The sequence below is a fragment of the Schistocerca cancellata genome, chromosome 9, assembly GCF_023864275.1.
Source record: "Schistocerca cancellata isolate TAMUIC-IGC-003103 chromosome 9, iqSchCanc2.1, whole genome shotgun sequence".
Classification (NCBI taxonomy): Eukaryota; Metazoa; Arthropoda; class Insecta; order Orthoptera; family Acrididae; genus Schistocerca; species Schistocerca cancellata.
This window is the reverse complement of record NC_064634.1, coordinates 16,800,029-16,818,214: the sequence shown is the minus strand read 5'-3', so window position 1 is coordinate 16,818,214 and position 18,186 is coordinate 16,800,029. Positions and strand designations below refer to the sequence as shown.

Here is an 18,186-nt window from a genome sequence, read left to right as displayed (position 1 = left end):
CACGCTTTCCCAGGCGTGAAATAAATTGCCACCATTCGTGCTGCACTTTATGTACGTGTTTGTTGCGGGTCCCACACAACTTACGTCGCACGAGTGTTTTCAAAGCAGTTACACGGAGACTGCATTTTTCTGTCCACCTCGGTAACTTGCCGGTTAGGGAGGCGGTTTGTACGCAACGGCGCCCGGGCTCAACTATCGGCTGGGTCGGAGATTTTCTCCGTTCAGGGACTGGATGCTGGCGGTACCGTCATAACTGACATGGCCGAATTGGCACGGGCCGAAAGCCAATAAATCGAAAAAAAAGTTGCATTTTTCTTGTATCCTATCAGTTAATTGAAGTCTGTCAGCTGCTTTACCGAAGATAGTCTATCTGACCGAACCGTTTTGTATCCCGCAACCCACGCATTCGTATGAATTGACTCCAGTTGTGACTCGTTCGTGTTGTAGTCATAAAATATTACATCTCTTAGTTTTGTGAACTGTACTATTATACATTTCTGAACATTTGAGGCAAGTTGCTAATCTTTGAATCATTCTGAAATGTTATGAAGGAACTGTATTTGAATGTTGGCTGCTACTAAGAAGATCGTGATATGTCTCATAGGAGCAGAGGAAAACGAAAACGAAGAAGAAGAAGAAGAAGAAGCGTGGATCAGAAAATATCAGAATCCGTCGTTGAAATTACTGTGGCCTACAGTTTATCGTTCCACAATATTGCTGCTTTCTTTGGTGGTGTGGGGCGGCGAGTAACTCGTGAAAATTAAAATAATTGCTGTATAAATGTTTGCAATTCAAAATGTTGAATCAGTTTCAGGCTTTTAGAATGTAGTTAATGCTGTCTTTCGCCGTTCTCAACACTGGCTCTCTATTTACCTTTTAGCACCCAGAAAGTGATTTAATAAAACGTGGAGCCTGTAAAGAGAGTTCCTAGTGCCCACTTCATCTGAGAATACCATTATAGCTGCAGCTTATAGCTCTGAGGAATTAGGAGATTGTTCGGGATTTCTAATCAAAACGATTTTCCAAAATAGTTGAGTATATTCTGAAATTCACTGATAACAAACACAAGTATCCCTACAACCTAACTAACAGAGCAGTTCAGAGTCTAATGCGATGATGCAACTATAAATGTCCGAATTAAATGTTAAAAGAATGCTCGCCAAGATTTGATGAGAATATTTCATCATACGCCACGCTATAACAATTGGTAGAATGTCTGTCTCGCGACGGCACGTGAAAATACGACAATACGCAAACTGAAGCTAGATAATGCAAATCATCTCAGAATTAATCCTTTATTGAAATGCTTTCACGGTTCCGCGTATCTCTAGTAACTTAATACGGCACCCGAGGCTGTTTGTAGCAGTGCTTCCGAGCGAAGCGACTCCCGACACAGCTGACGTGCTATTCAGCGTCTGGAGAGAACTGGGGCCTTCCTTCCTCGCGCAGCGCTCTTATATATATAGCCGCGGTGCGGACGGCTAAGGGAACGCCTGATCAAATCGGCTCTCCCGACTAGCCGCTGGGCTAGTAACGCACCACTTCAAGTTACATAATAATTTATAGCTTCTTTTGCTGATGGCCGATGAAGCTCTTAATTTAAACGTGCATTCAGCACGCAGGTAAGTATTGATAATAAAATTTTGACGTGGCTAAGTTAACTATTTTGGGCGAGAGAATTAATTAAATTACGCTGCACGCAGCAGATGAGCTCTGAACTGGCCCTTTTGAGATCCGCTATCGCTATAATTTTATAGGTATTCAAAAGAAACTTTTCACATCTTCATAGTCATAGCGGACCTCCAACCTATTTAAATCTAAACATCCTAGCCTTATTTATTAGCCTACTTAATCTATCTTGCTTCCTTCAGTTTTGAGACGAAAACCAGAAAATCATGAATTTCCACTAAAGTCTTAATCTGTGAAATCCAAAGTACTGTTTTTATTAAATCATTATGAAAGATGAATCTAAATATAAATTTTGAAGTCTCTAGCTCTTTTCTGTTGCGCCAATGATTTTTTCAGAAAAACGTCCAAATTTCAAAAATGGCTGAAGTTATCGAACTGATATTTAACACACATTAATTTAGTATTATTCCTCACATGCTAGAAAAGTTTTAAGTCATTTGCTTGATTTTTAAGGTATTGCGCAACATTTATGACGTCTGAGCTGGTTACAGCAGACTGGCTGGCACACAATGGAAACTGATGTGAATTTACTACAGCGTGAGTAGGCTGCTTCCCTACAGTGGGGATCTCACGAGAGTGATGCGGATATGGAATCAGTGGGTCCAGGAGGGCCACGCTCAGCGCCAAGCGGGATCTCAACGGCCCCGAACGCCTCGACAGGCTGTGCGGTGTCTTGAGCCAGGAGAGAGACTTGTCTCCAGCTGGAGTAGCATCCACGTGGACAGTGCGACGTCTGGAGCACCGAGGACAGTGTGCACCGCTGCGGCCTGCTCGACGTGGCAGCAGAGGCACGCCGATGGGACGATGGTAGTCCAACCACAAAAGACACTAGAGCGGTACGACGGTTCTCTTCATACAGCGCTGCGTGAAATTACAGGATCGCGATGGATACACCACCGCGTGGGGATTTTGACGACCAACGAACATTGCAAGACAACATTCGTCACACGCGCTCAGTACGTGGTGACTTGCTATATGGGAGCACTGGTTACTGAACACGGTAACCTCCACCACTTACGGCCACTAATATGGAAAACGACTGATACATTTCTGATATGTCGAGGCCGTTGGCTGTGCTGTATGTGGGAGGTGCTTCAACAAGATAACGGAAGACCGCATCTTCTCTTGTCCTGACATACCTCGACCGAGAAGGTGTTATAGGGCGCCGTTGGCGACACATCGTCCAGACTTACCACTCACTGAAACGCCCGGTCAGTGGTTGCCAAGTGTACGGCACGACACCATCGCCAACCACTACGAGTGACGAACTACGGCACAGACTTGAAGCAGCAGGGAATTACTTACACGTAACAATTGTATAAGTTCAGGTCGACTCAATGCACAACCGGTTTAGAGCCACTGTTGCTGCCAGAGGTGGCAGCCGTGTGCATTAAATTTCGCAGTCAGTATATCTCCAAATCGGCTACAAATGTAATCATGCATTCCTCCTACTATAGTGCATGCGCACAAGTGAAATTTCGTCATATGCTATCTTACATCTACATCTACATTTATACTCCGCAAGCCACCCAACGGTGTGTGGCGGAGGGCATTACTGGTGCTGCAATTTTACTAGCCGACACAGTACCGCGCGATTATAATTAAAGTGCAGACACTCACAATGGTCTGGGCTGTAAATTCGTGTGACAGAGAAACTTTGTAGATATTCTAATGCGTTAGTGCAAAACCGATTTACGTTGGAAAAAATTAAATTCGGTTTTGGTCACGAGGTGCAAATGTGGTACTGTGAATGCAAGAAAGACGTAAGGAAATGTTTCCATGTGTAATGGATTAGGAACGGGAAAATGTCAAACACGTTAGAATGGTATAATGTTGATTTTGTTATTAACAGCCGCTTACACAATTTGTTCAGTATGAACACCGGGCGATCGACAAGATGCTGAATCCGTAAACCAGCGTAATCAGCAGTTGCTAACAGCAGTTCCAGTGGAATCCGAGCAATGTGTTCCTGTATACTGGCCGTCGAATCAGGTTGAGACTAAACATGTCCGTTGTAAACGCATTCTTGTAGATATCCACAGAGCCAAAAAAACACACGGATTCAGATCAGGTGATCTTGCAGACGACGCATCCGGAAAACCTCTGGAGATGACACATTCGTGGAAGATTGCATTAAGCAGCCCTTTCACTGAGCACGCAGCGTAAGGTGTTGCCCCATCTCGCACGAGAACAGTGGTTTCCACGCAGGTGCTCTCTTCCAGACCAGGAATCACGTGCTGTACAACGACGTCTGGATAACGTGCAGAACTCGTGATGTTCCTGACAGGGTCTGACACAGTTTGGGTGTATTCTCTTCAAAGAAGAACGGATCAAGAATAAAGATCCACACCACACAGTCACATGTAGTGCGTGCAATTGCAAATGGTTCAAATGGCTCTGAGCACTATGGGACTCAACTTCTGAGGTCATTAGTACCCTAGAACTTAGAACTAGTTAAACCTAACTAACCTAAGGACATCACAAACATCCATGCCCGAGGCAGGATTCGAACCTGCGACCGTAGCGGTCTTGCGGTTCCAGACTGCAGCGCCTTTAACCGCACGGCTGCAACTGCACAACATGCGGTTCAACAGTAACTTACAGCGGGATAGGACGCCCTCCTCTTCCAGGTGTCGCACCAAACTCGCCAATGTTTTCGAACTTTATTATCATCTTCCTTAAAGCTTTTATTGATATCTGGCCTCTCCTCACTTCTTTCAATCGGCGATATTTCTCACGCAGAACTGCAATTGCAACCACTCACATAAAACAATGTCACTAAGAGCGGACAGTCTCTCTTCTCTATAGCCACATTTTTTTTATTTTTTATTTATTTTTTGCTTTCGGTGTGTGACCATACAGCCGTCTCAGTGGTCGAATGTCAGCTGTGACGATACGAACGTAAGGACAACTCATCAGCCAGTTTCTGAGCGGAGAAAATCTCCGACCTGATCAGGAATGGAACCCGGGTCCCTTCTGGTAGCAGTCCGACGCACTGGTCGCGGAGATACCGAGGTGGACGTAATCCTACTCTTCACTCGCATTATGGCTTGTCTGTGTCAAATGAGATGATGTTTGGTTTGTGGGGCGCTCAACTGCGTGGTTATCAGCGCCCGTACAATTTCCCAACCTTTGCTCAGTCCAATTTCGCCACTTTCCTGGATGATGATGAAATGATGAGGACAACACAAACACCCAGTCATCTCGAGGCAGGTGAAAATCCCTGACCCCGCCGGGAATCGAACCCGGGACCCCGTGCTCGGGAAGCGAGAACGCTACCGCGAGACCACGAGCGGCGGACGTCTGTGTCAAATGACAGCGGGCTGTCTTGCCGCCATACAATCAATGTGCAGTGTCAAATTTGTACCATGTGGTCGAAATTGGAACAATTTTTTTTTTTCCAGCGTACATCCCTTCAACATCGACGAATTAGCGTAACTAGCAAGTTTCGCTGCCATACGTCAGTTTTATAACCACCCGGCAGACGTAACGCCGTGCACAAGTTGACCGCGGCCCGTGTCCGTGCGGCAGGTGGGACTCGGCTGCGGCTGCGGCTGCGGCTGTGACGATGGCGCCGCCCCCACGGCGATACTCGGCGGCGGCGACGGCGGCGCGCATCGCGGCCGCCTTCGGGCCGGGCATGGCGTACATCCTGCTGGTGCGGCTCACCATCCACTTCTCCAGGCCGGACATCACCGACTCGTGGCAGCGGCCGCACGACGTGCGCGTGCCGCACGACAGCTACGACGTGGTGGTGGTGGGCGGCGGGTCGGCCGGGGCGACGCTGGCGGCGCGCCTCTCCGAGGTGCAGGGCTGGCGGGTGCTTCTGCTGGAGGCGGGCGGCGACGAGCCGCCGCTCGCCGACCTGCCGCTCATGTTCCCCGCGCTGCAGCTGTCGCCGCTCGACTGGAGGCCAGTAGCTTGCGCACAGTAGCTGCTCGCTAGCGCCCTCTCGCTCTCTCTACGGCGTCAAGTGGTTTGAGATCTACCTACTGATTATTTAAAATCAGCACTAACACGAGCCCCCCACTAACAACGTTTTCACTGGATGAGAATTCCATCAGGAGTTGCGTGCACCGCGACCTCCACACCAGTATTAATAACACGAGGAGGATCGGCACTGGTCGTCGGAGTAGAAATCCTTATTCTTTCTTTCTTTCACTGGTGCCATGTCCCGCGTTGACGCAGGGTCGGAATTGTTAGGAACGGATTTGGCAAGGTTAGTGGAAAGGGGTGGCCGGATGCCCTTCCTGCCGCCACCCCGTACCCCCGGGGCGGAATTAGTGTACGCCTGCCGTCTCCGTCTAGTGTAATTCGTGGAAAGGTGCGAACGTGTTCAGATGTCTGCGACTCGTGTAAGTGAGGCGGAACGTGGGGACCAGCCCGGTATTCACCTAGCGGGATGTGGAAAACCGCCTAAAAACCACATCCAGGCTGGCCGGCACACCGACCCTCGCCGTTAATCCGCCGGGTGGGTTCGATGCGGGGCCGGCGCGCCCACCCGAGTCCAGGAAGCAGCGCGTTAGCGGCTCTCGGCTACCCTGGCGGGTAGAAATCCTTACTGCCGTTGCAAATCTATTTGAGTCACTGCGTGATCCTTATCAGTGCTATCATAAAAGCCCTTATAAATAGAAACAGTAAAACTGCATTATTACACATTTCCAACGAATGGTACTTGTCAGACCGGCCGTTGAATTTGTACCTTCGGTCTGTCGTTGATGTATGCAGATGTTGCAGTTTTACCGTTTGTCCTTACAAGTCCACAGGGCTTTAATACTTGCACTGATGATGGTCACGCAGTGACTGAAATCGATTTGCAACAGTAATAGACATTTCTAGTTCAACGACCAATGCTGACCGCCCTGTTGTTATTAAAACGTTTTGATTTGCCAAATCCACAACTCCCGCGGGTATATAGCGCTTTCCAGAAGGATCTTTACAACTTTGATTCTAAGACAATGGAAACATCGCACCACGAAGGAATTATCCGAATGGGGCGCAAATCGGCAGATATGATGTATATTTACAAAGAAATGATTAAAATTTCAGAAAATTTGATAATTAATTCGAGACAAGCAGTTCACAAATTGTTCAAGTCAATGTCGCATTGATCCACATGTGGCGCTTATGCAACCAGTTGTTCGGCTTGGCACTGATTGTCAGCCTTTTTGGATGTCCTCCTGGGGGAAGTCGCTGGCGCTCAGTTCGAAGCGGGACTCATTACAGAAGACAACTACACTCAGTTCAATGAGGTTCCAAGCTGCGGACGTCCCGCACGACTGCAGTGGGATACGAACTTGACTGTCGGTCCCGATACGGTCCGACAAACAGCAATGATATTCTGGGGTGCCCTTTATTTCCGTAGCAGACCCTCTTTCACTGTCATCCGAGGCATTCTTACAGCACTGTGGTACGTCGACGATATTCTACTCCCCGTTTTGTTACTCTTCATGGCAAGCCATCATGGGCCTACATTTCAGCAAGATAATGCCCGACCGCACACGGCGTTGGATTCTACTGCTCGTCTTCGTCCTTGACAAACCCTGACTTGGTGAACAATGTCGCCGGATTTCTCCCCAAATGAGAACGTTTGGAACAGGCAGGGCCTTCCGACCAGCTCGGGATTTTAACGATCTAGCACACCAGTTCGAGAGAATTTGGCACGATGTCCCTAGGGGGACATCCAACAACACTGCCAATCAAATCCCAGCCGAATAACTGCTACCATAAGGGCAAAAGGTCGTCGTTTTCGTCAATAACTAAAAATAAGCAGGGAAAAATCTGCAAGGGTTTTTTAACATTATGCCGCAACCCGCATCTTTCTACCTGTTCCCATTTCGGAAATATATGTAATCAAAGTCGTAAGAATCATTTTGAAACACTAGTCTTGTTGTCGTTGGTTTTCCAGGGTTACAGGTGATTGGATATTTTACGTGGCCTTTCTGGGGTAAGAGGGTGCAGTAAATGCTTCAGTTCCATTTATCTAACAATCACATCCCTCCCGCCGTAGTTTGCTCGGCACTGATTTGCCCAGCTTTAACGTTTGTTTGCATGGTTCGTTACCTTTTCCGCCTACACTAGAAATGTTTTCTCCTTCTCTCCACCAATAAATGTAATGCTGGAATGAAATTTTTCACTCTTCTGAGGCAGATTAATACTGGGTGCAGGACGGAGACTCGAACACGGGAGCTTTGCCTTTCGCGAACAAGTGCTCTGCTGACTGAACCACCCAAGCACATCTCAGGATCCGTCCTCACAGCTTTACTTGCTCGAGTACTTCGTCTCCTAGCTTCCAAACTTCAGAGAAGCTCTCCTGCGAAACCGGCGGGAATAGCACTGCTGGAAGAAGGATACTTCGGAGACACGGTTCAGCACAGCCTGGAGGATGTTTCGAGGATAAAGTTTGGAAGGTAGGAGATGAGGTACTGGCGGAAGTAAAGCTGTGAGAAGGGGTCGTCAGTCATGTTTGGACAGGTGAGCTGACAGAGCACTCGCTTGCAAAAGACAAAGGTCCTGAGTTCGAGTCTCGGTCCGGCACACAGCTTTATTCTGCCAGGTAGTTTCAAATTTAAGCTGTTAACAGCAGACTTGGTCTGTCTGGTGGCAACGCGCGTCTACTTTAACTGGAGCGTAGCAGTAACTTGTCAAATGACCAAGTTAGCTTCCGCTACTGCCGCATATTCGGTTTGCTCGGCCAGGTAACAGCAGAAATGCACACATGTACACTCCTGGAAATTGAAATAAGAACACCGTGAATTCATTGTCCCAGGAAGGGGAAACTTTATTGACACATTCCTGGGGTCAAATACATCACATGATCACACTGACAGAACCACAGGCACATAGACACAGGCAACAGAGCATGCACAATGTCGGCACTAGTACAGTGTATATCCACCTTTCGCAGCAATGCAGGCTACTATTCTCCCATGGAGACGATCGTAGAGATGCTGGATGTAGTCCTGTGGAACGGCTTGCCATACCATTTCCACCTGGCGCCTCAGTTGGACCAGCGTTCGTGCTGGACGTGCAGACCGCGTGAGACGACGCTTCATCCAGTCCCAAACATGCTCAATGGGGGACAGATCCGGAGATCTTGCTGGCCAGGGTAGTTGACTTACACCTTCTAGAGCACGTTGGGTGGCACGGGATACATGCGGATGTGGATTGTCCTGTTGGAACAGCAAGTTCCCTTTGCCGGTCTAGGAATGGTAGAACGATGGGTTCGATGACGGTTTGGATGTACCGTGCACTATTCAGTGTCCCCTCGACGATCACCAGTGGTGTACGGCCAGTGTAGGAGATCGCTCTCCACACCATGATGCCGGGTGTTGGCCCTGTGTGCCTCGGTCGTATGCAGTCCTGATTGTGGCGCTCACCTGTACGGCGCCAAACACGCATACGACCATCATTGGCACCAAGGCAGAAGCGACTCTCATCGCTGAAGACGACACGTCTCCATTCGTCCCTCCATTCACGCCTGTCGCGACACCACTGGAGGCGGGCTGCACGATGTTGGGGCGTGAGCGGAAGACGGCCTAACTGTGTGCGGGACCGTAGCCCAGCTTCATGGAGACGGTTGCGAATGGTCCTCGCCGATACCCCAGGAGCAACAGTGTCCCTAATTTGCTGGGAAGTGGCGGTGCGGTCCCCTACGGCACTGCGTAGGATCCTACGGTCTTGGCGTGCATCCGTGCGTCGCTGCGGTCCGGTCCCAGGTCGACGGGCACGTGCACCTTCCGCCGACCACTGGCGACAACATCGATGTACTGTGGAGACCTCACGCCCCACGTGTTGAGCAATTCGGCGGTACGTCCACCCGGCCTCCCGCATGCCCACTATACGCCCTCGCTCAAAGTCCGTCAACTGCACATACGGTTCACGTCCACGCTGTCGCGGCATGCTACCAGTGTTAAAGACTGCGATGGAGCTCCGTATGCCACGGCAAACTGGCTGACACTGACGGCGGCGGTGCACAAATGCTGCGCAGCTAGCGCCATTCGACGGCCAACACCGCGGTTCCTGGTGTGTCCGCTGTGCCGTGCGTGTGATCATTGCTTGTACAGCCCTCTCGCAGTGTCCGGAGCAAGCATGGTGGGTCTGACACACCGGTGTCAATGTGTTCTTTTTTCCATTTCCAGGAGTGTAGCTGCACATAAGGAAGGCATTAATTACGAAACAGTATGTTTTCGAGGTGACGGTTAAAACTTGACGACTGCCCCTACTAGCAGAACTACGTGGTAAGCGGACGGTCGGCCCGCAGGTTCCAGACGGAGCCGTCGGACAGCTACTGCCTGGCGATGCGCGGCGCGCGCTGCAACTGGCCGCGCGGCAAGGTGCTGGGCGGCTCCAGCGTCCTCAACGCCATGCTGTACGTGCGGGGCAACCGGCGCGACTACGACCGCTGGGCCCAGCTGGGCAACCCGGGCTGGAGCTACGACGAGGTCGGCGCACCACCAGTAGGCTACTGGCCGGCCGGCCGCGGCGCCTGCGCCTACCTCCATCCCACCTCGTCCTCTCCCACGCCTAGCCACTCCGCTCCAGCCAAGTTCTGTCACTCCCTCCACTTTCTTGAAAGATACGTCTCCACCTTGCCTTCCGCATACCGTTACCTTCCACCATACGCGTCCCTCATCCTTGCTCTCATTGAACACTTACCTATACGCTACACTATCACAAAGCTGACTTCAACAATCCCATTGTTCGGTATCTTTATTTTCCAATCCTGGTATGCTCTCACATCTACCGAGATAAAACCCAACAACCCATCACCTACACATACTCCGTAACCTCTCCCATTAGATCTCCAATCAACTGGCTCTCCCAGACGAAGAAATCAGTCACAATTATTAGTCATCCTGTCAGTACCAAAACTTCCCTCCCTAGCCTATCCCTCATCAGATATCTCCCAACCCTCCTAATTTTTCCGTATTCTCTTCCCTTCCGTATCATGGCTCGATCCACAATCCAGTACCCTACTCCCTTTCTGATATCTGAGACACTACCCCCTCCCGCACCCTCCCCAATACCTTCATCTCCATATTACTACCCATTTCACCTCTTTCTTTACAGCTACAATCTAATCACTCTTCAAAACACATCATCTCCTTCTTCTTACACTATCCTTTCCTAATGTTGGTCCTTCCAACTTAGTGAATGTGTGATGCTTCCTTTTTAAGATCTTTCACCTTTCTCCGCCATCTTTTTTCTATTTTTTATGTTTTAAAATCGAATAATTGGTGACGTGTATCTGTTAATACCATAAATGAAGAAAATCATCTTTTATTAATTGTAAAAACACCTATCAGTTAGGCGGCCAGAGTGGCCGAGCGGTTCTAGGCGCTTCAGTCTGGAACCGCGCAACCGCTGCGGTCGCAGGTTCGAATCCTGCCTCGGGCACGGACGTATGTGATGTCCTTAGGTTAGTTAGGTTTAAGTAGTTCTACGTTCTAGGGGACTGATGACCTCAGAAGTTGAGTCCCATAGTGCTCAGAGCCATTTGAACCATTTGAACCTATCAGTCCTTCAACTTGTGATTGTACTGCAGCAATTTAAATTATTCTGAAACCATTCGGACGAAGTGAGAAATTTTTGTCCTCCTGACAGCCCATATTTCGTCCAAGTGGTGTTAGCTTTATTTATGTTGAGTGGTCAGTCTTCTGGCTGGCCTGGTGTGACCCGTCACGAATTTCTCTCCTCTGCCAACCTTTTCACCTCGCAGTAGCGATCGCAACCTACTTCCTCAATTACTTGCTGGGTGTATCCCAATCTCTGCCTCCCTCTACAGTTTTTACCCTCTACAGCTGCCACTAGTACCATGGAAGTTATTCCTTGATGTCTTAACAGATGTCCTGTCATCCTGATCCTTCTTCTTGTCAATGTTTTCCATATACTCATTTCCTCGACGATTCTGCAGAGAAACTCCTCATTCCTTACGTTATCAGTCCCACCTCATTTTTACTATTTTTTATAGCACCACATCTCAAATTCTTCTATTCTTTTCTGTTCGGCTTCCAATTGTCGATGTTTCTGTAACATATAGTACTGTACAAATGTACGTTCTTAGAAATATGTTCCTGAAATTAACGCCTATGTTTGATACTAGCAGACTTCTCTTAGCTAGGAATGTCCTTCTTGGCCACGCTAGTCTGCTTCTTATGTCCTCCTCGCCCAGTCCATCTTGGGTTATTTTGCTGCCTAGGTAGCGCAATTCCTTAACTTTATCTACCTCGTAATCACCAATCCCGATGTTGAGTTCCTCGCTGTTCTCATTCCTGGTACTTCTCATTACTTTCCTGCATCTTCGACTTACTCTCATTCCATATTCTGTTCTCATTAGGCCGTTCCATTCAACAGATCCTGCAATTCACTGAGGATAGGAATGTCATCGGCGAATCGTATCACTGATATCCTTTCACCCTGGATTTGAATCGCACTCTTGAACCTTTCTGTTATTTCCGTCACTGCATCTTCGATGTACAGTTAGATCAAACAACGATCAAGGGAAAAAAGCTCTCTCCAGATCAGTCCTGCGAGTACCTGTTCGGAGCGATTCAGAATGGAATAACTACGTAAATCCAGTCATGGGAAAGGCAGATGCCAGACTCACAATTACTGTATCAGAAAAATCCTAAGGCACCATAATTCACTCACAAAAGAGGACGCATGCATAGTACTTGTTAGACCAATTCCTGAGTATCCCTCGGCAATCTAGCACTGTTACCGAATAATGAAAGAGGTTACGATAAAAGGCTGCACAATCGGGCACTAGTTTATTTTCGTCGCAGCCTTACATAGTTCTGACTGTCCCTTTTTCAGAATCAGTCAGGAGTCATAATACTACCTCGTTCCTCCTACATACACCCATCAGCCGAAACATTACGATCCCTGCAAACAGCGAGATTCAATGCCGCTCGGTGGCGATACGGTAAGGAAAGTATATAAGCGGAGCAGAGATCGGTGGTAAATAATTCTTGAGACGATGCAGGCCGCGAACGGGGAAATCTACTGACACAGGCGACTTTGACAACGAGCAGATCGTTAATGTCCGGAGCGTGAGAACTAGCATTTCGAAAACGACGGAGCTGGTAGACTGTCCGTATGCCACTGTCGTGAGCGTCAGTGGAAAGTGGTTGAGGCACGGTGAAACCGCGAGTAGGGGAACAGGTGTTGGCTGTCCGCGTCTTGGCACGGAACGTGGAAGGAGGAACCAGGATAGACTGCAATCTGTGACAGAACTGACGACACAGTACAAGACTGCAGCAGGCGCAAGTGTTTCCGAGCACATTGTTGAACACGGAACTACGCAGCAGATGAGCCATACGTGTTAACTTGTTGTTTCAACGACCACAAGTATTATATATAACATCTCTTCTGTGAAGGTCACGCAGATGAACTCTCGGATATCAAAAATATACTGGGATGTTCATGATTCGGAAGTCAGTGGGGCAGACTTTATACGGCAACAATAAAAACAGGAACAGATCTGCCTACGACTATTACGGCGATGTTTCGGCATGTACGTCCCGTGGCCTACACGTCATACTGGTTAGATTTTTGTCAGAAGTGGACATCCATCTATGAACAGGTGTATGAAGGCCAAAATCAAACAATGGAAAATCCGGGATGGAGTGTAACAGTGTTATGAGAAGGAAAGTTGCTACTCTCCATACAGACTCAGCTTCTCCGCTGTATGTATGAAGACCAGTATCACTACCGAAGCATGAACCACGTGCCTCCTGACACCTGCGCAGTTCCAGTCCATTTTGGCAGTTTCTTTTCACATTAACTGTGTACTTTTATGTAACGGTGGTGTTGTGATCAGTCCATACACTATTTTGATGCAGCTCTCCGCGCTGCTCTATCTTGTACACCTCTTCTTTCATGTTTGCATAAATGCTGCAGCCTACATCAGTCTGTACCTTCATACTACCCCCTACACTTTGTTCCATTACCGAATTAACTGTTACTTGACGCGACAGGGTGTGTCGTATCACCCTGTCCCTTCTCTCATTCGCACTGTGCCGCGGATCTCTTTCCTCCTCAATTCAGCGCAGTATCTCTTTATTACACAATCGATCTACCGATCTAATCTCAAGTATTCTTCTGCAGCACCATATTTCAAAAACTTCTACTCTCCTCCTGTCTGGACTGTTTCCGGTCCGCGTTTAACTTCCGCATGAGGATACACTCGAGATAAATCATTGCAGAACAAGCAGTCTAACACGTAAATTCGAATTTAGTATTGACGTGCTATTTGTTGTCAGGGAATCTTTTCTCTTAGTGTACTGCTTCTGCCGTCGTCAGTTACTACACTGCCCAAATGACAGAACTCGTCGACTAGTTTTAGTGTCTGATTTCCTAATCTAATTACCACAGAATCGCCTAATTTAATTCGACTGCATTCCATCACGCTTATTTTACTTCTGTCGGTGTTTATCTTATAATCTCTTTTCGGATACTATCCACTCCTTTGAAGTCCTATGTCGTCTGTGACAGAATTACAATGTCATCGGCAAACCTAAAAGTTATTTTTCTATGAATTTCAAATTCATTTTTGAAATGTCTCCTTAATTTGCTTTACTGCTTTCTCTGTGCACATACTGAATAACTTCGGTGACAGGATACACCCCTGTTTCATTCCTTTCTCAACAACAGCTTCCTTTTCACCTCCTTCGATTCTAAGAGCTGCAATCTGGTTGCTGTGCAAGTTATAGATAACCTATTACTCTTTTTTTACACTACACTGCATTACTCGTATTCCATGAATTCCACGAAGAATGAACGCTAGCGTATGGGGAGGGATCAAAGCTGTACATTTAATTTAATTGTAAAATGGTGAAGTGACATTACATTATACTACTAAAGAGCTAATTCTAATTATATGTAACCTAAAACATTAAATTTGAAAATTTCTGTGAAGATACTCTTTAACGAAGTTGAAGAAGTTGTCCAATAGAAAGTTCTTTAAGTCTTCAACTCAACCACATTATCTACTTTGTATTTAAGGCCTCTGGTAGGTTGTTGAATACATGTGTAGCCATTTATACTTCTTTCTGTACTAGTGTTAACCCCTTGAACGGATTGTAGAGGTTGTTTGTTGTCCTGCTGTGACAGTAATGATTTTCACTATTTTTTGTTATGAGAAAAATATTGGTGATGACAAAGGACATTAATGAATGTATGCACTAAGAATTTGTCAAAATGTCCAGTTTTCTGAAGAGGTCTCTGCAGGATGTCCCTACATTAACACCACATATAATTCTTACAACACGCTTCTGCATTCTCAAAATACTCTTCCTTTAACTTACTTTTCGCCAGATAATGGTTCCACAACACATTAGTGAATGGAAATATGCGGGACAATCTATTTTTTTCATTTTTAAATCGACAACAGCAATACTGAAAATGTAGCTGAACCAAGACTCTTCATTAACCCTACAAGTGACACTATAAATATTTATACCACAGGTCTTAAGTGCTGTTTATTACCTTATTGACTACAAACAGTGGATTGTATTGGTAATATACTCACAGTAGTTTCTCAGATAAGTAGGAATACTATTTTTATGTTTCTAAGTCGGCAGACTGGAGATATTAGGTTCAAATGGCTCTGAGTACTATGGGACTTAACATCTGAGGTTATCAGTCCCCTAGAACTTAGAACTAATTAAACCTAACGAACCTAAGGACATCACAAACATCCATGCCCGAGGCAGGATTCGAACCTGCGACCGTAGCAGCCCCGCGGTTCCGGACTGCAGCGCTAGAACCGCACGGCCACCGCGGCCGGCGGAGATATTAGGAAGTACGTGAGCAGTGTTCTGTATATTTATCGATGGCCTTTGAGACACTCGTTTTTGGAGCTGGATCTACGTTCAGCCACAATTTCTCATTTGTGGCTTTACTATTCTGATGTTTTCTGACACAAAAACGGTACGTTCAATTCTTAGTAACATTTCCCACATTATGTAGTATAAAATCAACGCGTGCGTCGTTTGTAAGCACATTTACTGACGATTACCTTCCGCGCCGTGCATGCAGGCAAACACATTGCCGTGAATTCAGTTCCTAGTTACATTCAATTTTACTGATTATGTCTGTGTAATACTGCTAATAATGAACAATAATACAGAAGATGATATTGCACACAAATTATGTTAGGCGCTGAGGTACTATAATTTCACACAAATTATGTTAGCGGCTGAGGTACTATAAATCATTTCCGCTGACACTGCACTTGTACGATGATAACTGAAAATATGCACCATGATTAAAACAGTTTATTCACGTATCTGAATGTAACATGCATATTATTCACTCAGTTTTTGTTGGTTTTTATAGTTTGGGAGATGATACTTAGATTTGCGAATATTACATTTGGATCTACGGGGCCGTGTTAAAAAGTAGCCCCTCCTAATTTTTTTAATGTGAAAACTCCTACAGAGTTTTAAATAAAACATGCGTTATTAACACTCTTCATCTTTATTCTTCATGGCTGTTCAGTACTTCCTCATTAGTTATGCGATCTACCCATCTAATCTTCAGCATTCTTCTGTAACACCACATTTCGAAAGCAAATTAGTTATCGTCCATGTTTCACTTCCATACATGGCTACACCCCATGTAAATACTTTCAGAAATGAGTTTCTGACACTTAAATCTATACTCGATGTTAACAGATTTGTCTTCTGCAGAAACTCTTTCCTTGCCATCACCAGTCTACATTTTATATCCTCTCTACTTCGACCATCACCAGTTATTTTGCTCCCCAAATAGCAAAACTCATCTACTACTTTAAGTGTCTCATTTCCTAATCTAATTCCCTCAGCAACACCCGACTTAATTCGACTACATTCCATTATCCTCGTTTTGCTTTTGTTGATGTTCATCTTATATCCTCCTTTCAAGACACTGTCCATTCCGTTCAACTGCTGTTCCAAGTCCTTTGCTGTCTCTGACAGAATTACAATGTCATCGGCGAACCTCAACGTTTTTATTTCTTCTTCATGGATTTTAATACCTACTCCGATTTTTTCTTTTGTTTCCTTTACCGCTTGCTGAATATACAGATTGAATAACATCGCGGAGAGGCTACAACCCTGTCTCACTCCCTTCCCAACCACTGCTTCCCTTTCATGTCCCTTGACTCTTATAACTGCCATCTGGTTTCTGTACAAATTGTAAATAGCCTTTCGCTCCCTGTATTTGAACCCTGCTACCTTCAGAATTTGAAAGAGAGTATTCCAGTCAACATTGTCAAAAGCTTTCTCTAAGTCTACAAATGCTAGAGACGTATGTTTGCCTATCCTTAATCTTTCTTCTAAGATAAGTCGTATGGTCAGTATTGCCTCACGTGTTCCAACATTTCTACGGAGTCCAAACTCATCTTCCCCGACGTCGGCTTCTACCAGTTTTTCCATTCGTCTGTAAAGAATTCGCGTTAGTATTTTGCAGCTGTGACTTATTAAACTGGTAGTTCGGTAATTTTCACACCTGTCAACTCCTGCTTTGTTTGGGAGTGGAATTATTATATTCTTCCTGAAGTCTGAGGGTATTTCGCCTGTCTCATACATCTTGCTCACCAGATGGTAAAAGTTTTGTCTCAAGCTGATGATACAGCTACAATTTCTACAGTTTCAAACGCTACTATTGTAACTGATGGTAGTCTGGGTAAACACGTGCCAGTTATACAAGCAGGTGAAACGTCTAGTCAGATGCAGCATGTAGGGCACGTTGTTGACCTGTGCTCGAGGCATTTCATGAAGTCGTGAGACCGACTGTGATAATGTAGTGGTTGCAAATGTGCATTTATGTGAACCCCGGTGCTTTGGAAAATTTCTTCCTCCTGCTTTCATATGTTTACTAATTGAGGCTGAAATTGCTACTTTGCTACAGTTTTTTCAAACTTTTTCAATACAGATTTTGTGTTCCTGATTCATTGGTACCCGACGGTTGTAATTAAAGTGCGGCTGTTCACAGGGTCCGCTGTTGGCTGTGATTATCGTAGGGCGGAGCGAAACTTGGCAGATGCGCTAATGCCGAAATGCGGAAGCGATTTACGTTGGGAAAAATTAGTTCAAACTTTGGCCACAGGGTGCAAATCTGACGCTGTGATTGCAAGAAACCGTACATAAACGTTTGCATATGTGACTAATTAGAAACGGGACGTAGGCAGAAAAGGTCAAACAGTGAGAAAGGCATAATGTTGAATCTACACTCCTGGAAATTGAAATAGGAACACCGTGAATTCATTGTCCCAGGAAGGGGAAACTGTATTGACACATTCCTGGGGTCAGATACATCACATGATCACACTGACAGAACCACAGGCACATAGACACAGGCAACAGAGCATGCACAATGTCGGCACTAGTACAGTGTATATCCACCTTTCGCAGCAATGCAGGCTGCTATTCTCCCATGGAGACGATCGTAGAGATGCTGGATGTAGTCCTGTGGAACGGCTTGCCATGCCATTTCCACCTGGCGCCTCAG

General features: G+C 46.3%; 1 protein-coding gene across 1 annotated transcript in view; it reads left to right on the top strand.

Moving 5' to 3' along the window:
• Positions 1-5,293: 5,293 nt before the first annotated feature.
• LOC126100715 (glucose dehydrogenase [FAD, quinone]-like) overlaps positions 5,294-18,186 on the top strand; it is a gene marked incomplete at its 5' end in the record, with an annotated part of 49,382 nt that continues 36,489 nt past the window's right edge. The window contains 2 exons of the mRNA XM_049911334.1: positions 5,294-5,601; positions 9,953-10,133. Coding sequence (XP_049767291.1) covers positions 5,294-5,601; positions 9,953-10,133 — 489 coding nt within the window. The remainder of the gene's footprint in view (positions 5,602-9,952; positions 10,134-18,186) is intronic.